The following is a 25,330-nucleotide window of genomic DNA, read 5'->3' on the forward strand; positions in this document are numbered from 1 at the left end:
TGAGCAATCTCCAAAATTTCAAAATGCTTTTTTGGGCTTTAGGATTAAATACAGAAGTTCAAATTCAATAAATATATAGAACTAATAATAGTCAATATTAGTTTATATAATTTTTCTGTAGTTTTCATTTTGTTTTTAAGTTATACGAGATTTTCAATATCTAGAGATCAGAGCAAAAATTCGAAAATCTGTCTTTGCAATTTCTGATAATTTATATGTTCTATAAATAGGATAATTCTTGAAACAATTTATTCATTATTGGAGGCTCTGGACAAAAAAGAAAAATTAACTTTTTGAATTAATTTTGCGGTTACAAATCCATCAAGATTCGTTCCTCCACGAGTGAGTGATACTCACAAAAAAGAATCACAAAATTAAACAGAAGATAGAAATGTTTTAAACATTTTTTCAACAATACTTGTATATACTGGTTTAGATGTGGTGAATTGATATATCCAGTCTTTACTTAGATGACCGTTTGTGGATTGTATCGTACACGAATTTAAATGGAAAGTGACTAAATTCAAAGGAAATTTTAAAAAAAATTATTATATCTTTATAAAAATTAGTTTACTGTTCTTATATGTTAAAATTTGATATGTATTAAATACATTACAAATAATTTTAAAATTAAAAAAAATTCTATAAGAGGGAAAATTGGTTGACAGTGTCTTCTTTTGATATAGTTTCTATATATTATATAAAATGAAAAGCAGGCTTCCAAAAAAACATATATAGACAAAATTACAGTGATCTCTCACCTATTATCATATGCGTAAACCAATTTTATGTGAAGATATATCTATTTTATTTTTAAGTGTCAAATCTTTAAATATAAGTTTTTGTCTTATAAAGATATAAGTATATTATCTACTGTTATTATTAATCTTTGATATATTTTTTTAAGGATTAATATAATGAAAACAACGAGATAATTATATTCTGTTTGGTGTCAAACGACCATTTAGGGGATAGAAACCGTTCTTTAAAAAAGGTAGTTAAATGGCGGAGACACTTTTTGAGCGAGGTATTACTTGTTAAATAAACTTCCATTAAAATACTCTGCATTTATTACTTAAACGTGTTGCAAATAGAAGACATTATAGCATGAAATATGTTGGATAATAATTTTGGTAAAATGATTACTAATTAAATATCAAATTGAATCACCATGATAAATATATATAATTATGGTATCAACTGTATAATAATATTATGTAAAATTTCAGATATGTTGGCAACAATTTTAGAGGGCTTATGCTGTCATTAATTTTCATCTTATTTTTGATGAGATATTTTCATTTAAAAAAATATGCTTTTATCTAATAGAACTCTTTTCTCAGCTAAAAAAGTGGATACGATTTATTGGCCAATAGCACCGATTTACTTGACAGTATGATTAATCTCAATCTTGATGGATAATAAAGTTTTGTCAAGTAATATCTTTTGTAACAATTAAATTTGTAGAATAATTTCCGAAGAAAACTATATAAGCATATGATTCTTTCATCTGAGATATATTAATTTGCAATTAAAATGAAAACAAAATAACATTATTATAATTATATAATGAAAAAACAAATATAATATAAAATCAAATGTTTATATAAAAATGATTAATCACATCTTACCGAACTCACAAGTTGGAAGAATTCGTCACCTTCTTCTGGAATATATTCCACTGATGCATTCGAGATCTCGATATCAAACTTATTTATCACTGGTCGATAGAAAGGAATTGTCATCAATCGATATATGTATCCGAGTCCTGCCCAAAACGCAATCATAGTTTGGCCAACTGCTGGACTCATTCCGCCTTCCAATTTCTTTCTTGTAATGAGTCGGAGACTTGAATCATATGATTTTGTTTTAAATCCGCTGATGTCTGTCCACGTGATTTTTAATCCAGCTTGATCTTTCGATGGTAAATATTTTCGATATCTTTCTCGAAATGTGTTCACATATTCTTCGACTCCTTCTGGATATGTCGCATTTAAATAGATTTGTGTCCATGCATAGTCACCAAGTTCTGGTAAGTTATATGATGTTGAAGCATTTGCTACATTAATACGGACTCTTGGTGGATCACAATAGTAGTAATATGTGAACTTCTTCTTTTTTTGTGAAGAAAAACCAAAAAAACCAACTTCAAGATATGGGAGCTCATTAATTGTGGCGTTAATATCGCTTTCATATGTCGAATATGGTGTTTGGTAAGAAATTGCTTTGTCGACATAAGAATCATTACGAATATACATAGGGCTTACGATGCAAAAAACTAAAACGGCTGACCCGAAAAAAACAACTGCCACTAACAGAATTGGAAATTCACATTCAAAATAAAATAGGAATGGAAGTGAGAATAGAAGAACCATTATGCAACAGTAATAGGTCCAATACAATGCAAGAGGAGTGGTTTGCATTTCCAAGAAATCATGATCAGGATTTTGTTTTTTGGCATCAAGATATTCACTGCGTGGAATAAAATATGAACAAAAGAAAAGGATTGTGAAGAAAGCTATGCAAAGGCCGCATATTACAAAACCTATTACATTACACTTTGTGACTTCAGGCCATACAAATTCTTTTTTTTCTGGCTCTGTTGGAATCATATCTGGTGGAAGATCTTCATCATCACAAGGTAGGTCATTTTTAGTGTCGTTGGCATCTTCGTTGAGAATATCTTCCATTTCTAGTTTAATTTCAACATTGCTCATTAACCAAGAAAAATGATAAAAATTTGCACGTAGAGGCCGATCTTCTTCAGAATTTTTCTTTGGGTGTTGTGGAGGTTTCTCTTAAAAAGCTTTATAACCGTAGAGACGTTCAAAATTGAAATTTTATCTCAAGCGCCCAAAACAAGTGGAACTAACTGATTTTGAAGCAATTTCTGCAGACCCTTTTGTGGTTTTTAAAACTTCTTAAGAAGTTGTTGTCTGTTATTATTCGTTTTTTGGGAAACAAATAATAATAAAGTAACCAAAAATACATTTATTTGTAAAAGCATTTATTACAACTCCTTTGTCTTTGATTCCATTATATTCAGGCATGTTTTTTTATGTTGGATATATTATTTCATTTGATAAAACTCTACGTAGAGTCCAACCCTAATGTGCACTTATGTGCATTATTTCATTTAATTTTTACGTAGATGTTGATTGATTTATGTGTTGAAATATTTGAAAATATCTCTGCACCAAAATTATTGATATTTCAAAACTGTTCATTCCAGCAAAATTGGGGAGCACTCATGTGCAATCCGTATAATTTCAATTTTCAAAAACAAAACAAAAACAAAAACAAAAACAAAAAACAAAAACAAAAACAAAAAAAAAAAAAAAAGAATGTTTATAAGATCAAACATTTATATAAAAATGATTAATAGCAATGCGTCAAACTCACAATTTGGAAGAATTCGTCACTTTCAGGTGGAATATATTCAACTGATGCATTGATCTCAATATTGTACTTATTTATCACTGGATGATATACTGGAATCGCAATCAATCGGTATATGTATCCGAGTCCTGCCCAAAATGCCATCATAGTTTGGCCAACTGCCGGACTCAACTTACCTTCCAATTTCTTTCGTCCAATTATACGAAGATCCGAATTATATGAATCTGTCTTGAATCCGCTGATGTCTGTCCACGTGATTTTTCTTCCATTTTGATCTTTCGCTGGCAAAAACGCTCGATATCTTTCTCGAAATGTGTTCACATATTCTTCGACTCCTTCTGGATATGTCGCGTTTAAATTGATTTGTGTCCATGCATAGTCACCAAGTTCTGGTATGTTATATGATGTTGAGGCATTTGTTGCATTAACACGGAATGTTGGTGGATAACAATAGTAATAAGTTGTCTTCTTTTTACTTTTTCTTATAGAAACACCTGTAAAACCAACTTCAAGGTATGGAAGCTCATTAATCGTTCCGTTAATATCGCTTTCATATGATGAATATGACACTTGGTGACTGATTGCTTTATCAACTGTTGTATCATAACGTATAAAAATTGGTGTCATGATAGTAAAAGTTAAAACGGCCAAGAAAGCACAACAGGAAATAATCAAAATAACGACTCCAAATTCGATATAGAATAAAATGGGAAATGCGACCAGAAAAATTATTAAGCAACAATAATAAGTCCAATATAATGCAAGAGGTGTGGTTGCAACTTCTAAGAAATCAAGTTGAGGTTTTGTTTTTTGGCTTCAAGATATTCACTGCGTGGAATAAAAAACGAACAAAAGAAAAGTATTGTGAAGAAAACTATTAAAATGCCACATACTACAAAACCTATTATATTGCACTTTGTGGGTTTAGGCCATTCAAATTCTTTTTTTGGAGTTGGTTCTGGAGGACTATAAGGTGGAGTATCAGCATCATCACAATAATCTTGTTTATATTCAACATCTTCTTTGTAAAGATCTTGCATTTCGAGCTTATTTTCATTCATGGAACAAAAAAATTATGGTGAACAACTCAACTATTCAAACAACGGCAAACCTTCTCAACCATTCAAATAACGACAAATCATCAGAACTCTTCAGAATTTTTCAGAAATTTGTGATGTTTTTCATACTTATTGAACAAACATGTTTGAGTGCTTTTGAGTGAGGTTAATTTAACGTTATTTCCAGACTGAAAATTGATGTTTAAACGGCCGTTACTTGCATTTGAAAATTGAGAGCATAACGATCATTAAACATCCATAGTTTCGATTTGAATAATTTACATAATCGATATTTCAATTGAAAATGAGTTTGTATTATGATAAATGTTTAACACTTACAGTCAGAGTTATCTCCGCTTGTAGTTGATGTCTGCTTAATGTCAACATGTTTCTCTTGTTCAGTTGCTGGTGTTGCCTTAAATGTGCTCGCACACTCTGCGACTCGTGTAAATAACTCTCTAACTCCTTCTCCTGTCTTTGCTGATGTTTCAAAGTATTCAACCATTCCATGTTCGAAAGAAAATGATTTAGCATCTTCAGAGCTAATAACTCTTTGATCGGCTAAATCAACCTTGTTACCGACTAAAAACACTCTCATGTTTCCATCTGTTTTGTCCTCCAGTTCACTTGACCACTGTTCTAAATTTTGGAATGAAGATGCTTGAGTTAAATCAAAAAACAAAATCGCACATTGTGCTGCTCTATAATACATTGGTGCAAGGGTTCTGAATTTTTCCTGTCCAGCTGTGTCCCAAATCTGTAGTTCGACAGATCCTTTATCAGTTGTCATGATATAATTTTGGAAAGCTGCACCAATTGTTGGAGGGTAAGGTTTGAATGATCCGGATGTCAGCCTTGTTAACACGCATGTTTTCCCAACCTGTGTATCTCCTATGAGAACAACTTTTATACCCATCAGCTATTGATCAATGTCGGTTATAAACCGTCACACGGAAGACCGTTTACATCGTTGATGGCTCTTTTGATCGTTCCATAGAAATTGCATTCAAAAGTTGAATTTAGATTATAATCGCTTTGTCAGACCATTTTTCTATTCAAAAAATGAAATGCAAAAGTGGCAATTTGTCTTCAATGAGCTATAGAGAATTAAATTCGGTGGAAGATACTGCTTTGGATGCTGCTAACTCAAAGCTTTGCGCAGTATCAAGAGGTTATTATGATGATCCTTATATTGGATATTTTGTCCCTTATAAGGTTAACCAACTTCCACCAATGAATCTTGGTTATTACGTTCGTTCTTTATCAATGCTTGAAGCAATCAAAAAATTTCACGAGTTACATGGAGAGTCTGTTCAGGTTGTCATTTTAGGTTGCGGATATGATACATTATTTTGGAGGTTACGTGATATGGGTATTAAGTTTTCCAAGTGGTATGATCTTGATTTACCTTTCATTGTCAAAAAGAAGGGACCTATAATATCTTCAAATTCTATATTTCATCCTGTTGATAACTACTTTCTAATTGAATGTGACTTATCCAAAGAAAACTCGGTTGAAGAATCTCTTCTTAAGTATAGTTTCGATATTAATTCGCCAACAATTTTTGTTGATGAATGTACATTAATTTATGTTGATCCTTTTGCAGTTGATAAAATCATAAAATTTGCAGGGTCCCTAAAGTCTAGTGCATTCATTTCGTACGGAATGATTAAGCCAAATGATCAATTTGGTCAGATGATGGTGAAAAACTTTGATTCATTTGGGGCGCCCCTAAAAGGCATCGCCCGTTATCCAACCGTCGAGTCACATAAAGAACGGTTTTTAAACGGTGGTTATGCGAACGTTAAGGCGGCCGATATGAATGTCGCAATGAGATCTGTCCCAACACAACAAGACATCTTAAGGGTTCGTAGACTTGAAATGCAGGATGATCCTGACGAACTTGCTTTTATGCTCTCACATTATGTGTTAGTAATTGCTTCAACTGATAATATGTTTATGACTTTATTGCCTTGAATAAATTTTTTTGCATGATTTTACTTTTTTTGTCACTATCGAATGTGTCTACGAATAAATCGATACTAAAATTAGTGGATAATGAGGAAAATAAAATAAATCGTTAACAATGGATGTGAAATTTAAAGAATATTAAATTAAAGATTATTACATGAAATTATTGAAATTAAAAGTTAATATATATGTTCTTCAATATGTTTTTCGTCTTCCCATGGCGGAAAAATTAACAGAAATTTCAGGGGAAAACGATATTTTATTACTGAATTCCCTATCGATATCATCACAATTTTCCATTTTTTCAAAGGCAACTTTCAGTTATTGTGTACGTTAAGGTTAAAGTTTCTTGTTAATGCAGAAATATATTGCTGATATTGAAAAATATCAACCTGTTAGCGAGCAAGAAACAAAAGACAAGGAAGTGATTCTTAAATACATTCATGATTTTGATAATATTTTGTATCGAACTAATGAATATGCTCATATAACAAGTTCTTCATGGATTGTTAATAAAGAAAGAACAAAATGCCTCCTTGTTTATCATAATATATACGACGCTTGGACATGGACTGGTGGGCACGCAGATGGTGATCCAGATCTACTTGCTGTTGCAATTCGTGAAGCTAATGAAGAAACAGGAATTCATGCAACTCCCTTATCAAATGATATTATGTGTATTGATGTACTTCCAGTATGGGGACACAAAAAGAATGGTAAATGGGTATCATCACATGAACATTTATCCATTGCATATATTCTTGAAGCAGATGAAAATGAAGAAATCAGAAAGAAGGAAGATGAAAATAAAGGAGTAAAGTGGGTTCCAATAGAAGAAGTTCTGGATGTTTGTAAAGAAAAAGAGATGCATTATGTTTATGCAAAGCTTAATGAAAGGATCAAACAATTTCCACCAAAATGAAAATAAATTTCAATAGATTCAACTTTTATTTATTTTTATTCTCGAATTATTGATGTAAAAATTTCTTAAATTTATTAATAGAGTTATGTAAAATATGTTTTAAACATGTTTAATATCTTGGCCAAGATATGAGTATACTCCAATTTGAAGAAAATAAACTGTTTAATGATAAGTATATACTGTGTTTCTGCAAAAATTTCTAACATAAGTTTGTTGGATAATGTTTATCCCAATAATATAAAGTAAAGCATGATTTGTGTTTTGATATTCTTATATAAATTTAGGAATATTAATGTTCTATTCTTAATTTGTACTAAAAGCTATTTTATTTAAACCATCATACTAATTTAATTTAGTAACAATTCTGAAAAAACACAAAATACTTTATAAAACATCATGAATTTGATTTACAATTAAAAGTAGAAATATATATTTATTTATAGTTTACAAACAAATGATTTAAATCAATTAGCCAATTTTCTAATCATATTCCAAGTTTCAGCGCATTTAATTTCGTATTTTGCCTTTACATTAATCAAATTTTTAATATTTTTGCACACGAACATGAACACATTTTGGTTATTCACGTTCATCACATTTAAAACAGCTGCTGCGAAAGCTCTTATATCATTATTCCAATGAAACGTAGCCTCAAATATCACAGGTATTAAAATTGGGTAAGAAACATTTGCCTCAGTCACAATCAGCCACACGAAGTCATTAATATCCCAAAGAGAAAAAAAGTTTCCGCAATTAATGAGTTATAATCATTTGCAGCGTTTGCAATTGTCTGCAAAATGATATTTACGGCATTAAAAGTTTGTTCCTCATCAACGAAACTACAAAAAATTCCAATTTCATATAAAAGTGTAATTTGATTCTTCGGATTCATTGTCGGCCAATGTTTAATGATCGAATGATATAAGTCAATGATTAATGAATGATCATGTTCAAGAAATTGCGACGTAGTTATTATAAGCTCGTTTTTATAATACGAAAAATTTTTGTTATAATGTAATGGTATAATTGATGTATGAAATAATTGTAAATGGATTTTGTTTAACGAATGTTTAAGTCCTGAAATGATCGACGTGGTGATGGATAACAAAGATTTGGTCGTCGTGTATGGATCAAATTCATATATAACACGAACAAAACTGGTGGAGATAAGTTCAAGAGTTGGCATTTGTAGTTTGGGGATGGATTGATAAATGGATAAAAATAATTCACTTAACTTATATTGCTCACGTGAATCAGAAAAACGTAACAAATAAATACAGAGCTTGAGGATGTCAACGGAATAGGTAATAATGGATTTGATATTTAATGTGGATCTGCGATAAAGTGAAATCGCAATATCATATATTTTTTTCTTATATTCCCATTCTGGTGAGGCTACAGACTCCTGTAATTTGTCGCTTTGGTAAGGTATTTCTTTACGATCTTTTAAGATATGAAATATTAATAATGATAAAATTGCTTTATAACTTGTTATAGAATCAACTGATTCATCATGTTGGTTTTTTAATATTTTGTTAATATCTGATAAAGTTTTCATTTTTGATTTGATTTCTTCATCATTTTTGAAATCACATGGTTGTGTACAGATTTGACATAGATTACATAAATCGCTATTAGTTTTTGTTTTATTTTGTACTATTAAATCTTTTAATATATGGCTTTGATTTGTTGATAATGTAACATTATTGCTCAATTGTACTTCTGCTCTCTTAGAAAGCGAACCCATTTGTACATCTGGTTTTCTTATTATAGGATTCTTTTTAGGAGAAAACATTTGAATTTTTTCATTTCTCATAAAAAAGATTAAGTTATATTTTTGAAATGTTTATTCTCATTGAAAATTATCGGCTAAAAGTGCCTTCAGCGGTTTACTTTTCATCCTCTTCTTCTTCCTCATCTGAATCGTTATCCATTTGCATAACATCAAGAACCATTGGTCCTTCATCGTCTTTATTATCTCCGAATTCTTTGTAGTCTTTATTGTTACTATGATGTAACATGAATAATGTGAATGCAGAGCATGTCAAGTATATAAAGTTCCTTAATGACTGTTGGTTGTTAGAGTACATTTGTTTGCCAGTGAGGACATAGTAAACGTCTGAATACATTGAAACGATAAATATTATTATGATAACAATTGCATAAAATATTAATGGTCTGGAGTTTTGTCCATTATCCTTCACAGCTGTTATAACCAAAAATACAACAATTGCAATGAAATAGATTGCATCGAAATAAATCAAAAATTGTTCGGTCGGAAGAATTTGGATTAAGAAATTGGGTGACTGTAACACGGAGGCTCTATCATATGAAGCTGCGCATTGGATAGTGGCATAGAAAATGAAAACAATTCCGATGACAATTTTGAGAACATTTCCAACACTCTTGAAAGCAGTTGACAATACTTCAAAGAGAAGGAACATTCTGAAGAGAGAAAGGAAAGCACCCATTAAGACATGATCGGTGATATTAGATATTGACATTGATGCAAAGTACTTGAATGGGTTGACTGAAAAGATGGCGGAAAGACCAACAGCAAAGCATAAAATGCGTGATTGAATGCTGAATTTGTAGGACATTAAATATACAATAAACATATAGCCGGTCAAAAATGTCATAAGGAGTCCATATGAGTTACTGTACTTTTCAGAGTTTGAGTTGTAGAAATATGATATGAATTGTAATGAGGAAAGTTTCTCTAAATTGCCTTCAATGGTATATGTAAGTTTGATTGACTTAATATCATTGACTTGCTTAGAAAGGACATTGATTGGCTCTGATACTTCTGTGAATCTGAGTGTTTTCTTTTCTTTGTTGGTTTCTGTTGTCTTTTGACTATTTTGGTTGAATATGCTTGCTTCTGATGTAATTGTGTACTCTAAGGTTTCATCAACAAGGCTTTTCTTGTCTTTAACCATTGTGCAGTTAATGATAATGAAGCGGTGATTGGCAAGAATGTGAGAAAGAGAAAGATCTAAATCAAGAACATCTTTTCCAACAGAAGGATTGATGTTAAAAATATCTGTTTTAACAGCAATTGAGTCTGAAATTCTGGAGTATGAGTAGAGGTGTAGTGCGATATATAAGCACATCAAGAAAATTGATGAAACAAAGTTAAATGTTGAAGTTGAGTCAATGAACCTTAAGCTCGTTTCATACTGTGCGTCTGCAAGTTCTACATCAGAAAATTCTTTCTCCATTTTGAACAATGACCAGCCAATGACGACGGTTAATAATAAAGTAAAATTTTGACTAGTTTATATATATGTCAAATGTGTATGTCTATCTTCTACTAGCTTATCTCTTAAACATAATATAAAACAAAGTGATTATATACATATCTTAAATATATATATTTAATACTAATAGATATTTGGTAAAAAAAGATCAGAGAAATGCAAATATTAGTATTTTTTAACAAGAAAAATTGATAAAGAAACCAAAACAAAACAAAAATGATTTCTAATGAAAGGAAAACCGAAAAAACCGTTGGACTCATCTAAAAAATTTGCCACCACCCTCGAATGTGTTTGACATGTGTCAACGTGATTAAACATTGACTTGTAGTCTTGTTATTGAATTTTTTAATTGACCTATAGACATACCTCAATATTTTCTCCAAAAACAATTATTTCTTTTCGAAAGAAAACTTCTTGCTGAGCAAGTAAGCATATTCCCTTTTATGAAAAATTTTATGAGTAAAGCAATGAAAAATCTGAGCTTTTTCTTAAATAACGTCTCTTTTTTCAAAACGAAACGAACAAAAATTGTGGGCGCTTTGAAACAATTATCTTTTATTTTGTGGTTAAAAGTGACGATGTCACTTTCAGATATAAACTTTTTAAATAAATTGTTTTCACATTAGAAGAAAGAATTAAATGTTTTTCATCTTATGTAAGAACATATGTTAAATTTTGAATAATTAAAGCAAACATGGTATTGATTTCCGCTTTTAGGGATACAATTATAGAAAATATACTTTCTTATGAACAACACCCCTTTTCAGATTGTTGTTGTTGTTCCAGCCTTGGTATAGGTGCCACTCTTGAGCATTTCAGAAACTTTTCAACAGCCATTTTGAAACCTTTTTCAACATTTAAAAAGGTCTTGGCACTAACTTCTAAATATGGACACTGAAACTGACGTTCACACAAATCCAAGTTTTCTTTCTTGATGGCGATTTTATTTGTTAAATCAGCTTTATTTGCAAATATGAAAAATGGGAAATGTTCTGGATCTGGTACGTCCACATTTTCTAGAAATATGTTTCTCCAAAAGCTTAAATTTTCCAATGATTCTTTTGATGTTAAGTCTACCACAAAAATACATATTTCAGTACCGCGTAAAAATTGAGAACTAACTGAGTGAAATCTTTCTGACCCTGCTGTATCCCATATTATTACGTTAACAGCTTGGTTTCCTATGATAATATTTTTTGTTGAAATATCGGTACCCAAAGTATTTTTAAAGTCGGCTCTGAATTCTTCATTAACAAAGCTATGAATTAGGGTGGTTTTCCCTACATTTGAATCTCCGAGTAAAATTACTTTACATGTTTTAGAAATCTTGCATTCATCCATTGGAGGCCAGTAAACTTTTGAAAGCTATCGTTTTTATCGGCTTTGGCCAGAAAAGTATTGTTTGATTACCACTTTTTGCAAAAATTTCTTACATCAATAACGTGATATTCCGACCGAAACGGTTTCTGTGAAAAATGAATAGTTTATTGATAGAATTTTCTGAAATAGTTCAATTGGAATCAATAGTTTGAATTGAGCAAATTAATTTGTGATCACATTATTATTTTTTTTATGTTTTATTAAAATGACTATCCAACAACACAAGAAGGAAGGTCGGTAATATTTTAAGTCGGAAAAGTAAAGCCAAAAACCCAGCTTAATTTTTTGAAGATATGGCCCACAAATGAGCGGGTCAAAAAAAGGGATGGAAGTTTAAAGTGATAGCCACTCTTAGCTGAGATTTAGAAATATTTATATTTTTATTCTTCTTATGGAAATATACACTTTTATTTTGAGCTTAATTTGAATCATCGATCATCAACTTTGTTGCCAACAAGAATAATAAGAATATTCATTATTGTACGTACACAAACAATATCACAACTCCATTTTGGAACATTACTGTATTATGTTGGTGATGAAACAGCGATGGCACAATTTACTTCAAGGTAATAACATTCACAAAGATCGCCAAAGCGTTCTTGACCGTCTGTGTCCCAAATGTTAAAACGCCGTGTGCTGTTTGAGATGAAAGTTTACTTATATATGAACATTTTTGGATTGTACTCTTTTTGAAATCCAATGATGACTTGCCAGCACGGCCAGAATCAATAAAAACTAGTTTCGCTTGGCATTATGGTAAACCGTTTACCATAAAAAGGTTTTGTTTCTACATTCTTTTTTTCCCATGTAAGTAGAATTTTTGTATACCCTATTTTTTGCATATTGGGACATACCAGTGCATAAGAGTGAAGGGCAAGTTTGCAAACTGTTTTCGAAAATTACTAAACGTCAATGAACGGTTACAATCACATCTTCGCCTCAGAACGATCAAATGAAATTGAAAGTGATTTTTTTCATCATTCAATTTGTTATTGAAAAAGTTCATAATTTCGGACTTTACTGTGATCACAGACAGCGGACAAAGCAAACCAACCCACGCGCTAAATACATCTTCGAATAACGCCTTCCTTAAAAAAATTATTCCTAAAGGCTATGTTATTCATTACGAACTTGATCTTAAGATATTAATAATTTTATGATGAAATTGATTTAATCCAATATCAATCTTTGAATTCGGGACAAAAAACAATGAGCTCGAATTGTTCAATTTTTATTTCCTCAGCAAAAAAATTTTCTTTTCAATGTTAACGTTATTGTTGGTTTTCCTGAAGAATAGGATCAGTATCTGTCTGTACAGTATTTTGTGCTTGTGTTACTGCCATTGGTGCTGATATTGGAATAAGGTCAGTGTGATTTTCGATGGCCTTTTTCTGTAAAAATCTGTATCGAAATCTACATTGAACATCACTTCTATTTCCCATTTCTGATGAAACCCTTGTCCAAGATTTGTTACCAAAAGTTTTAACTGTTTCAATGAGTTTTTCCTCTTCTTCTTTTGACCAATTACTTTTATCAATTTTTGGATCAAGAACGCGGTGCCACCTTTGGCTGCACTGTGCTCTTGTTCTTCCACCACCAACATAATTAGCCACCATTGACCAATTGTCGTATCCATGAAGTTGAATTCCAGTAATTAAGCGTTCATCTTCTTCTGGAGCCCAGGCTTTAGATTTTTTCCTGAAGCCAGGAAACATAGCTTTTTGCCCTTTTTTGTGTGAACTTGCAGTTGAATCTGATGCTCCTTCATTTGTTTGTGCTTTAATCATTTCATAAATCTTTTTAAGTGGCTCTTGTGTTTTTGTTAGTTCTTCGAGACGAGAATTTGCCTCTTCTGGGGTGATTGAAGATGTAAAAAATTGATTCAATATTTCAAAGAATGAGTGCGCCAATTCCTTGTTTTCATCTGTTGTTGTGCCTGTCACAACTGTGAAAAGTTTATTAAAAAAATCGAGGTTTGCTTCTTGTTCCATCTCGAGAATGTGAAACTGTTTTAAAGCATTCAATTTTCAATAATTTATTTGTGTAAATGTTATTGTACGTTATCGATATCAAACAAAGTGAGTGTAAATACTTCACATATTCTAAATTGACTTAATATTAAATTCATAATTTGGAAATTTTATAAATACCAAAAATAATATCTGATTTTAAGAAAAAACACCTTATTTTGTGAATTTAATTTCGAAAACTTTATATTTACAATTTACATTTCGATAAAATCGAAAAAATTTCAAATAAAAAATATGATTTTTGATCGAGGATATTCATTTATTTGATTATCCAGATACTTATGTGATTTTAGATAAGTCTTTTCACAAAATGATTTTATTGTTTATCGAAAGGAAACGTTTAATGTTAATTCTGTTGTTTATGTCAACAGTTGAAATCGGTTTTGTCATCACAAAAGTGACACATAAAAAATGTTCTACAAGAAATTCGATGAGATCTCTTCAAACATGTCAAAAATATTCCGCACCAAAAAGAACCTTTACGAAACAGCTCAACAGTTCGCAGACCTTGCAGCTACACAAGATGAAGAAAATCCTTTTGAATGTGGCCTTGTTGCTTTAGCTAGGTTTGGTGAAATGCAATGCTACCAAAAGGTTGAAGACAAGCAAAAGACTGTTCGCACTGCTGTCAAAGCAGCACGTCTTTTTGTCAAATCTGCGACATTCAATTATGAAATCTCACGTAACCTTCGCGATACATGGTCTGACCCACTTGCTGATGGACTTCATTGCTATAGGGTTGCAGCTGACGTTCTTAAATCCGATGGCAAGCCAAATCTTGCTGTTGTTCTTCTTCTTGAACTTGGAAAGACCGAAGCACAATTTGATCTTTTCCATTATGCTGGCAATACTTATGAAGAAGCTGTTACTCTTTGTCTTGAGCAAACGCTTTCTCCACCACTTTTATTTGATTCCACATTTAATTGCATTGACTGTTACAGTCGTGCTGATCGCCTTGACCTAGGTCTATCTGTTGTTGACAAGGTACTTACCAAGATGTCACAAAACATCAAAGACCAAATAACATCTTCACCATTAATGAATCGTCAATTTACTGACCTTCATATTTTCAGGGCACAATTACTCTTAAGCGCATTTAAGCACGCAGAATGCATCGAATACTCAGCCTCAAACCTCGACGAAAACGTTGCGGCATTATTCAAATCACTTTGCGACGCATCAAAAAGTAATCAAATAGCAGTTATCGATGCGCTCATAAACGATGCAAAAGCACAAAACTATTTTAGTGAACAACAAATTGCTTTGTTCGAGAGACATTTGTTCTTGCTGTCAAAGAGCATAGAAACAGCATATTCAGAACTCGTTCAGTAAACGATTTTATATCAGTTAAAATTAATTTTGATAAATATCTTAATACTCCAACTTGGAATATAGTTAGGTCATCGGGATTTGATCAGATGGTGCAAAAATAAAAGAAATCAAATCTAAAAAGGGAAGCTCATTACTTGCGAATTTAGATTCTTATTTGGGAATTAAGGTTGATGAATATATAATTTTTTTGATTTTTATGATTCTTATTTGCGTTGTAAGAATTTCAGAAATATGTATTGCTCTTACGTTAATAGGCTTTTCAGTCAACCCTAAATGTGACAAAACATTAATTCCAGATTGTTCTTCTGCAGCCAAAGTTTCTTTAGGTCTTGGAATTGGCTTATTAGTTATGTCTGTAGTGTCGGCAATACCACTAGTTTTTATCTTAATTAAGATTATAAAGGGTGATTGCCATCAAATCTAATACAAAATTTTACATGCCAAAAATCATTTCTTTGAAATTTTTTCGAACGATCATTTTTACCTTAAAATGTCTATCGTGCTCTATCGTAAATAACGTATTTTTTCCGGTAATATTCAGCATAGCCACCAATTTAATAAATAATACACTATATGTAGCACAACTATTATGTTCCCAGTTCTACCCCTCTGTTCAACCATAAGAATTAAAACTTGAGAAATTAGAGAAAGAATTAAGGAAATTGCTTTCATGACCAATTAAACAAAATCTTCAGCTGAAAAACTAATTGATTACTTTCATGAAATTTTTATTCAAATTACCATTTGAATATACCCGCCGAGTTTTTCCTTGATTGGAAAATCAGTTGCAATGCTCTTGCTTCGTCTTCCGAGCACTCCACCTTCCAATAACTTTTTTCACCATTTGATATAATTCGAATTTCTGCATATCCGCATCTAAATGTTATTTGCTCAATTTCTGATATCTTAAAATATGTTTTAATCCCTTCAGCATTTGGAGTATACATTACAATGAAATGATCAAAAATGCCAACGGGACTTAAATTAGGGCCTATGAGTAAAAGCAAATGTTCATTCCAAAGAGGAATTTCGCGATTATATGTTTGGAATAAATATTGAGCTTGCGATTCAAATTCACAAAATGGCAATACTCGTCCCATATGAAAGAATTTTGCATGACGTGAAACAGTAATGGACTTCTCTCCAAGTATATCTTTGCGCGTTTGTTCAAGTGAATCGGCTGCACTTTCAATCAGATTTACAACTGGTTTTTTGATTTTCCCAAAAACTCCTTTGATCTTGCCCTTGATACCTTTGTTGTTAGGTGGGGCTGTTTCTTCGGGAGCTGGTGTCTTTTTAAGTTGTGAATTGAAAGATGGCAAATTCACTATTGTAGATATTGTTCGAACCAAACTTTCACCACCTTTAACAATTTGCCCTCCTGCGTTAGTTAAAGCGTTCCCTATGTCACGACGTAAATGTCGTTCTTCATCTTCAGATCGATGAATTATTGACTTAACACCTGATCCCACACTCATTGCTATACCACTAGCATTAAGGAACAAGTCAGCGTGAGCTGCAAGATGCCAAAGTTGTCTTAATGCCTGATCTTTATAAATTTCGATAAATCTATTTTGAAGAAATGTAATAGGAACTCTAATATTATTAAGTGTAGTACCATCCAATTTAATAGGTGCTCCTGAAATACTTGGGATATACTTTAAATATCCTAAAGGAAGATCTTGATTTGGAACCTCCATAAACGGCCTCCCGGTAACCGCTCTAAAAGTGACAACGATAGAAACGGGGTGCACCATTAACTTTGTGAATGAAAAGAAAGAAATTAATTGAGAAAAGTCATCATCGCTTTCATTTTCTATTGGACAAATGGAAGGCATTAATTCTGAAGGAGCCTTAGTCGTACTATATAACGAAGAAAATATGGAAAATATATCAGAAACGAAAGAAAGGTCAGCATTCACATAAATTGGCTGCAAATAAACATTTAAAGATTGGAACGAAGTTAAAGGCGGCGCATTAAAACTACTTTCGATTTCGACGTCTAAGAATGTCTTATCATTTAATGGGTCAGCATATAAAACTACTGGCATTTTCGTATTTGAACATAAATCGTCAATTTGAAATGATTCGATTGTAAATGAAACGCAATTTTTCATTTCAAAGGGACTAATTTTTAACATTATATTCTTAATTAACATATGTACTTGTTCTTTAATTTGTTTATCTATTAAAGAAATTGAAATGTTTTCAATTTCGAATTTTGTATATATCTGACGATAGAAATCAATTGAATTTTTCATCTCACTTACTGTTATCATCTGATACCCACAATTCGTAATCGTTTGTATTTGGATATAATACGGACCTTTCCCAAGAACTTTTTGTTGTGTATCACTTTCGAATTTAAATGTATAATTTTCTTTATCGATGTTTAATGTTATTGAAATATCATCTTTCAGTAAATTATTATCATCATCATGAGCAAACAATGAAGTTGAATAAGGTAATATTTTGTACGGACGTTTTTTAATGTTTTGTGTTACATTTATAGGCAACGATATCATATTTGATATTATTATCTTTGAAGGTAATGTTGGGTTAATGAAATATACATTAATTATATCATTTTTCTTAATGATGTTAATGCCTATAAACAAATCTTTCTTCTCATTCATTAATCGAATGACAATATTATTCGGAGTTAAAAATGATATATTATTAAATGGTTCATAACCTTCGATGATTAACTTAAAAGTTAAGTTTGGATTCGTATATTTAATTTCTTTGTTTTCATTCTTTTGAATTCTCGTTTCATAATTTGAATCTGTTTTAAGTATAATATCAATGTTTAAGTTATTATGTATATATAAAACAGGGAAAATGGTTATGATGTATGAATGTTGAAATGGAAATCGTGATTTCGTTACTTTATATTGTAATGGAATATAAATATTCGGCATATAAATATGCGGTAAAAATAATTGTTGCTTAGAGCCAACTGTTAATCCATTAAAGGAATTACTTAAAGGAATCGTTTCATCATGAATAAACAAATTCGCTTTAAGTTTACTTTGGAATAAGAATTTCTTTGAGCCAAATAAATATGTCTTAAAGCCATTAATGTTTTGGAACTCACAAATTTGACTCTTCTTCCATTTGTCTTGAATCATAAGGTCAAAATTAGTACAATTAAACATTATATATGGCGCATATACATATATACGAGTTTGTTTGGATTCTTCCAAATATTCGGAACTGACTGCAACGCGATATCGAACTTTGGAGTCAATTGAAACTAATGTGAGTTTCTGAGGTTTACTCGATTTCGGATGTTTATATTCGACGGTTTTGGTTTTACTTTCGATGAAATTGTTCATTTTGATAGCAATTGGGAGTTTAAGTGGTTCTATTAACTTATCGATGGGTATCGATGTTGATATTTCTTTGCCTGAATCAATTTTAATAGTTTTAACTCGTGCTAATTTAATGGTAATTTCCATCGGTAACTCATTAATAAATACTAATGATGGGATTAATGAAATAACTCCAATGAAATTGTTCTCGATTTTCGTAACAACACGAACTTTTAAATCTGCATCTTTAGTTGGTAACATAATTTTTTGTGGATAAGGATCCCATTTTTGGATAGTAAATGAATGAGTTCCTGCACCAATACCTTTCTCAGATACTCTAATAATACCATAAGGCGAAAACGGTTGTTGAATTGGAATTCTACATTGCGGGTCTATCGTTCCTATCGGCTCCCCATCGATCGAGCAATCGATTGAAAAAGCCGTTTTGTTTTCAATGAAGAACGGCGACGATATGCAAATTGTACGTAAACCGCAATATGATGTCATGTAAATCACACAAAACTGTTTAAAGCAAATTGGAAAAATCAAATCCTTAATCAAGAACGAATCATGAAATTTACCAGAAATTACTTCAATTTGAGCGTCTGTTTCAATTATTTCAATTTTCCCATCGACAGGAATCTCATAATTATTTTCACCATCAGTTAAATAACAATGTGAACCGAGTAAATTATGTACGAACAAATTACCTTTTGCAGATGTTATTAAAGAATTTTGATCATTTTTATGTGATTGAACTTCTTTCGATAACATTAATATATCATTTAAGAAAGAATAACTTACATTCAGATGAATTAACTTAATATTAAAGTTAAATGATTCATATTGACTTGTGATTTCGGAGTTAAAGTTAAAAGTTAATGGCTCTAAGATATAATCCCATGAATTCGCTAAATAATTCTTATATTGGATCGAAAGAACAAAATTTAACGTTCGCTTTTGTACACCGTTTTCAAATGTTTGTACAAAATCAAATGGTGGAACATTTAATTGGATGAAAGGTAACTTCGGTTGTGTTAAAGTTACATTAATTTTAGGGAATTTAATTCGGAATTGTTCTGGTGAAACGAAATTATTTTCTTTTTTATTAAATGACTTTGGGATAATTTGATTTTTATATTGATTTAATAATATTTCGAATAAATATAAATCGAAAATTGATAGCATTATATTAATATTTGTAGCTTCAATAATTTTATTATTAAAAGTAATTGTTACTGGATTTAATATTGGTGAAATATCATCTTCACTTCGTTTAATTAATGCTAAAATCGATGGGACTTTAAATGATAAATTATTATCAATTTGTTTAAGTTTTAATGATGTTTGAATATTAATTAAAGAATTAGTTTGGATAAATGGTATTATTACATTAATATCTAAAGCTTTAAATTTAATATCAATTTTCTTATTTTCATTGTTCGGTGAAGAACGCGCCGGAATATTTAATTGTAGAAATGGTAAATATGATACTGTCGCTAATACTGTTGGTATTAATGAAGGCAAAAATGTAAATGTAAGTTTATCCAATAATAAATTTAATTTGTCATCAATTAAATTTCCTTCAAAGAATTTATCAGTTTCTGATTGTAATACAATATTTCGACCATTTAATACTTCGATTTTCTTTAGAACGAAATTTACTTTCTCATCAATAATATTTAAATTAAAATCAGTTAAGTTTAATGTTAAAAATGGATCTTTATCTTTAATAAGGATAAATGGATTTTTAACATCTAAATTTAACCCGATTTTTAATGGTTTATCTTTTTCTTCATCATTTTCATCGAATGGATTTTGTTTATTATTTATAAATAATGTATTAATAATTGATACAATTTGTGTCGCAAGTTGATGAGTATAATTAAACTTAAATGAATCTGTTTGAATATTTAAATCAATCGAATAAAACCAATAATTTATATGACCTAAAATATCAATTGAAGTTTCATTTTCGATAAATTCATTTGTATCTATTTTCATTTGTTCGATATTATCTTTATTAAATGTTATATCATTTTCTTTTTTAAGATAAAATCCGAATAATAAATCGATATCAATTTTAGGGAAATCTAATATCATATTATTATTATGTATTAATTTGATATCATTTATTTCTATTTTATGTATCATTGGTATTTGTATTGTATAAAACTTAACTAATCCGACATTTAAATTAATATAATCAGTAGTTTCTAATAGATAAAGAACTTTCGCTTTTACGTTTTTGACTTCAATATCATAATTAAAATGTGGCATTGTATCTGGATTACCAGGGATATGTGAATGTGTACTTTTAATAGTTTTGACAAATGGTAAAATTTGATATAATAAAAATTGTGGATAAAGTACTACTTCAGCATCTTCGATATTAACTTTAGCTGATATTGGTGACGCAATAATTCTTAATGGTTTAATAGGACTTGTGACAATTTGTTTCCAATTTCCCATTAATTCTGTTGTGAAAATTGGATTATTAATTGTTAAATCAGCTGTGAAATTATCGCCTTTAAATATTACATTAATTAATAATGAATCAATTAACGCTTTACCAAATTCTATTTCATGTATACCATGAACGATTGATTCATCAATATGTATATTAATATTTGCATTAATGTTTTTGGAATGTTTTGTCTTTTTAGGTGATTCATATTTAATTGTGTTGAAATAACTTTCTTTTGTATATTTAAATTTAACATCAAATTTCTTATATGATTTAGCAAAGACAAAAATAACATTTATAGCTTTAGATTTGGCTAAGAATTTAACATTACCTAAATATATATCAACGTTTTGTTTCTCTTTTGAGATATTACATTCCACTTTAATCCCTTCGTTTCTTTTCGCATATAATATTTCGCCGCCAACTATAAATTCATTTGCTTTTATGTCATCTGTTAACATTGTAATGTTAATGTCTTTTTTCTTTTTAATGTTAACATCAATTTCATTATCAATAAATATTTTATAGAAATCATTGTCTTCATAACCAAATGTTAATGTTAATGATGGAATTTTAACATGAACAAATTGTTCAGGTGAAAATGAACTTAAATCACTTAATTTATTATTATTATTATTATTATTTGTTGATGATTTAGGTAAACAATCTTTAATATATAGCATTAATTGTGATATTAATAAAATTTGATTTGTTGTTATCATTAATGAAAGTTTTGTAAAGTCACAATCCATTATAATTGATGGGAATAATTCACTATAAGCAATAGCAATCTTTAAATTAGAATTTATATTAAATGAATTAATAACTTTTCGATTATTTAAATATAATTCGATTCCGTTTAAATTCAGTAAGTACTTTTCGTATAAAGTACTGAAATCATTGATATCGAAATTCGGTTTATTAGAATTCGATTGAATTTTGATGTTGTTTATATTCAATTCTATCGTTGGAATATTTTCTTTAATTGCTAAATAAGGTAAAATTAATTTTGTTGATTCTACTTTAATATCTATATCAAACATGATATGTGTATCAATTAGAGATTGTAATTGTAATTTTGTTGCAGGAGATATTGAATTTGTAGTTGTATCAACTTTTTGATCCATTAAAATTTTATCTTTTTTAATTTTCACATATTTAATGACTTGTTTCACAAGTTCTAAGTCAGCTATAGCTGTTGTAGGTTTCACATTACAAATTATTTTCGTAGGCTTTGTAGGATTAGTATAAACAGTACCATATAAACCTTCGTTATATATCGTTTTCGGATAAATTGTACTCATTTCATTCGATATATTTATCGATGATATTTCATATGAAGTTTCAGTGTTAAATTCAATTTTCGTCATTTTAGCTATTACATCATTAATGTTAAATTCAGTAATCTTTTGTTGAAATTCATTTAATAATGAAAACCCTAATGATTTAATGTTTAAATTTACTTTAAAGTTATTCTTTCGATTAAGATTTTGTTCTTGAATATTATAAATTTCATCGATTTCTTCTTGCGTTAATTGTTCTTTAACATCTTGTGTTTGCTGATATTTAAGTGCTATAACATATGACCTTAATTGAACAACAGTACTTTGATCTAATGATTCTTCAAATGAGTCTAATTGAATTTTAGAGCCATCAACTTTTTGAATATAGTTCGTGTAAAGTTCATAATATTTGCGGCGGTTTTTGAAAAATTCAAGCGCATTCGAAAAGTTAAAAATTTTAGTTTTGTTCTTGACTAAAGTGGTTCGATGAATATAACGCCACCATAAGCCTGATGATCGCACACTCCTAGGTAATCGATCAGGTTTCCCACATTGACTATAAAGGCGTTGTTTACAAAATTTAGAATATTGATCTTTTAAGACAGATAAACCACGGAATTGAAGTATGTCCAATGAAAGATTTAATGTTGTGGTAATAATATTAAAGTCATTAGCAAAATCAATGGTAACATCATCTGAATGAGTTAGAATACCATCAAAGGTAAAAGGCTTTAAAATATGCTGATGTGTACTGGAAATACCAGAAAGCATTTTTTCATCGAAATTGTCTTTGCCAATTTCAGTTACATCAGTATCAATATAAATTGCAAAGTCTTGAATTGTGAGTTTTTTCTTTAAAGTTAGTTTGTGTTCTGTTACAAATACTTTTTGGAAGTTTTCGTCAACTGTAAATGCATTAATGGATGGAATTGTTACACCAAATGCAACACATTTTTCTTCATTTGATTTAGCTTCAATGCGAACATGTATATTTTTAACATTAACTATAAGGTTGTCAACTACTTTTTGAAGTAGACCGCTCCATATGCTTCCACTTGAAACATTATTATTATTTTTGGCTTTATCATTTTCAGTTTCTATTTTGGGAGCAACAACTTGGAGATCACGAGAAACTAAAACAGCACCGCATACATCTAAAATAACAAAAATATTTTCGATATCAACTACACATGGCTCTGAACTAAGTTTACCCCATGGAAATGAAAGGGAAATTGACCCTATTGTACCACTTTTTATTCTAAATGGAAGTTTTTTGTTTATTAATGCATTTTCTGAAATTATTAATTTTTCAAGACGAGCTTTTCCATTCCAAATCTGTGTCTCAAGGTTAGATGAATCAATTGCTTCAATGTATTCACCGCAAAGATGACTAATTAACTTTGCTGCGATAGAATTGATCATCAGTAACCAATTGTTTTTATCAAACAGACATTATCAATTTTCTTTCCGGTGCCCAGAAATATTTGAATGCAAAAGGCATATTACGATCATTTTATATGCAAATATTTGAATACATTTATCAAAAAGTAAAAAATTCTTTAAACGTAAAAAGAAGTGAATTGACAACAGTTTAACTTCGTGTTATTTTTTATGTGTACAGTTATTCGGTTCACTCCAAAGTTTTTGATTTTCAACAATAAGCAATGTAAATAAATTCAAATTTATTTATGTAAAAAAATATATTTCGATATCGAACACTAAACAAAATTATTAATTTATAAATTATCCAAAATCTTCAATCACTTCCGAAGTCAGCAAAATTCGTTGAAACAGTTGCGAATTTAAATCTTTTGACTTCTTATAATATTTAACAAATACAATCACAAAGATAACAACCACCACAACGGAAGCAGCGCAGACGCTTGCCACGATTGGCACCCAATTTGTACCCGAAGCAGCTGTTTCTTTATCTTTCGTATCTATACACACCTCAAAGTAATTACTTGGCTCAATTGCGAGAATTTTATTCCATTCATTTGTATTATTCACATTATATCTTTGGTAATTACTTCTCAAAGGAAGACACAACGTAATGTTATATAAATATTTTCCACTTCTTTGAACTTTCGTTCGATTTGTAGCTTCGAATATCTTCGAATTAAATTTCGGCGGATTTTCAGGCAACGAAATGACTGATAACGAATAGCATTTTTGGAATATGTTAAATGCACGAAGTGGAACATTTAGTAACATCGGGAAATGCACATATGAAAGAGATGTACATCCTTTGAAGCAACAATCGCCATTTATTCTTGTCAAGTGTTCTAAGACTACTGTTTGAAGCGATGTACAATTCTCAAATACATTTTTTTCGATTGTCGACAATTGTTTGAATTCAATTGTTTCGATTGATCTGCAATTTAAAAATGCATATGATTCAATCGTTGTAACTTTATCGAATGTAACATTCGTTAATGTATAACAATCGGAAAAAGCGTTCGAACAAATGCGTTCTGTTGTTGAAAGATTTATTGTAGAGAGAGATGTGCAACTTGTGAATGAGTATTGACCAATTGTTGTGATGTTATCAAGTGAGATATTGATAAGAGAAATGCAATTCTTAAATGCGTTTTGTGAAAGAGTTTCAAGAATAGGAAATGAAATCGATTTTAATGATGCGCAATTTTCGAATGCATTGTTTCCAAGTGTTTTAAGATTAGGTAAGTCAATTGTTATTAATGAACTGCAATTCTTGAATGAATAAAGTCCAATTGTTTGAACATTATTAAAATTAACTGTAGTTAATGAATTACAATTTTCGAATACATTGTTACTAATTGATGTTAATTTAGGAGAATCAAATGCAGTTAACGAATAACAATTTTCGAAAATGTTGTTTCCAATTGATACTAAATTCGGTGAGTTAAATGTTTTTAGATAAACACAGTTC

The 25,330-nt window shown here is 30.2% G+C and overlaps 10 protein-coding genes across 10 annotated transcripts; 3 read left to right on the forward strand and 7 right to left on the reverse strand.

Annotated features, from left to right (window-relative positions):
- Window positions 1-1,616: 1,616 nt before the first annotated feature.
- GO595_004391 (uncharacterized protein) lies at window positions 1,617-2,690 on the reverse strand (the record flags this gene model as incomplete). The annotated part of the gene is made up of 1 exon (XM_067917517.1): window positions 1,617-2,690. One exon carries the CDS (start codon window positions 2,688-2,690, stop codon window positions 1,617-1,619), a length of 1,074 nt encoding a protein of 357 aa, XP_067775515.1.
- A 688-nt stretch (window positions 2,691-3,378) lies between these two features.
- Window positions 3,379-4,026, reverse strand: GO595_004392 (uncharacterized protein; the record flags this gene model as incomplete). Its single annotated transcript, XM_067917518.1, has 1 exon — window positions 3,379-4,026. The coding sequence occupies one exon, from the start codon at window positions 4,024-4,026 to the stop codon at window positions 3,379-3,381; it is 648 nt and encodes a 215-aa protein (XP_067775516.1).
- Window positions 4,027-4,785: 759 nt separating this feature from the next.
- Window positions 4,786-5,373, reverse strand: GO595_004393 (small GTP-binding protein; the record flags this gene model as incomplete). The annotated part of the gene is made up of 1 exon (XM_067917519.1): window positions 4,786-5,373. The coding sequence occupies one exon, from the start codon at window positions 5,371-5,373 to the stop codon at window positions 4,786-4,788; it is 588 nt and encodes a 195-aa protein (XP_067775517.1).
- Window positions 5,374-5,549: 176 nt separating this feature from the next.
- GO595_004394 (Leucine carboxyl methyltransferase family protein) lies at window positions 5,550-6,434 on the forward strand (the record flags this gene model as incomplete). The annotated part of the gene is made up of 1 exon (XM_067917520.1): window positions 5,550-6,434. One exon carries the CDS (start codon window positions 5,550-5,552, stop codon window positions 6,432-6,434), a length of 885 nt encoding a protein of 294 aa, XP_067775518.1.
- A 349-nt stretch (window positions 6,435-6,783) lies between these two features.
- Window positions 6,784-7,350, forward strand: GO595_004395 (NUDIX hydrolase; the record flags this gene model as incomplete). Its single annotated transcript, XM_067917521.1, has 1 exon — window positions 6,784-7,350. The coding sequence occupies one exon, from the start codon at window positions 6,784-6,786 to the stop codon at window positions 7,348-7,350; it is 567 nt and encodes a 188-aa protein (XP_067775519.1).
- Window positions 7,351-9,239: 1,889 nt separating this feature from the next.
- GO595_004396 (uncharacterized protein) lies at window positions 9,240-10,571 on the reverse strand (the record flags this gene model as incomplete). Its single annotated transcript, XM_067917524.1, has 1 exon — window positions 9,240-10,571. The coding sequence occupies one exon, from the start codon at window positions 10,569-10,571 to the stop codon at window positions 9,240-9,242; it is 1,332 nt and encodes a 443-aa protein (XP_067775520.1).
- A 2,693-nt stretch (window positions 10,572-13,264) lies between these two features.
- On the reverse strand, window positions 13,265-13,984 carry GO595_004397 (Myb-like DNA-binding domain containing protein; the record flags this gene model as incomplete). Its single annotated transcript, XM_067917525.1, has 1 exon — window positions 13,265-13,984. The coding sequence occupies one exon, from the start codon at window positions 13,982-13,984 to the stop codon at window positions 13,265-13,267; it is 720 nt and encodes a 239-aa protein (XP_067775521.1).
- Window positions 13,985-14,434: 450 nt separating this feature from the next.
- Window positions 14,435-15,355, forward strand: GO595_004398 (uncharacterized protein; the record flags this gene model as incomplete). Its single annotated transcript, XM_067917526.1, has 1 exon — window positions 14,435-15,355. One exon carries the CDS (start codon window positions 14,435-14,437, stop codon window positions 15,353-15,355), a length of 921 nt encoding a protein of 306 aa, XP_067775522.1.
- A 737-nt stretch (window positions 15,356-16,092) lies between these two features.
- GO595_004399 (uncharacterized protein) lies at window positions 16,093-17,406 on the reverse strand (the record flags this gene model as incomplete). The annotated part of the gene is made up of 1 exon (XM_067917527.1): window positions 16,093-17,406. One exon carries the CDS (start codon window positions 17,404-17,406, stop codon window positions 16,093-16,095), a length of 1,314 nt encoding a protein of 437 aa, XP_067775523.1.
- Window positions 17,407-22,325: 4,919 nt separating this feature from the next.
- On the reverse strand, window positions 22,326-23,841 carry GO595_004400 (vacuolar protein sorting-associated protein VPS13; the record flags this gene model as incomplete). The annotated part of the gene is made up of 2 exons (XM_067917528.1): window positions 22,326-22,331; window positions 22,390-23,841. 2 exons carry the CDS (start codon window positions 23,839-23,841, stop codon window positions 22,326-22,328), a joined length of 1,458 nt encoding a protein of 485 aa, XP_067775524.1.
- Window positions 23,842-25,330: the final 1,489 nt, after the last annotated feature.

Source organism: Histomonas meleagridis (assembly GCF_020186115.1).
Source record: "Histomonas meleagridis strain 2922-C6/04-10x chromosome Unknown contig_26, whole genome shotgun sequence".
Taxonomy (NCBI): domain Eukaryota; phylum Parabasalia; order Tritrichomonadida; family Dientamoebidae; genus Histomonas; species Histomonas meleagridis.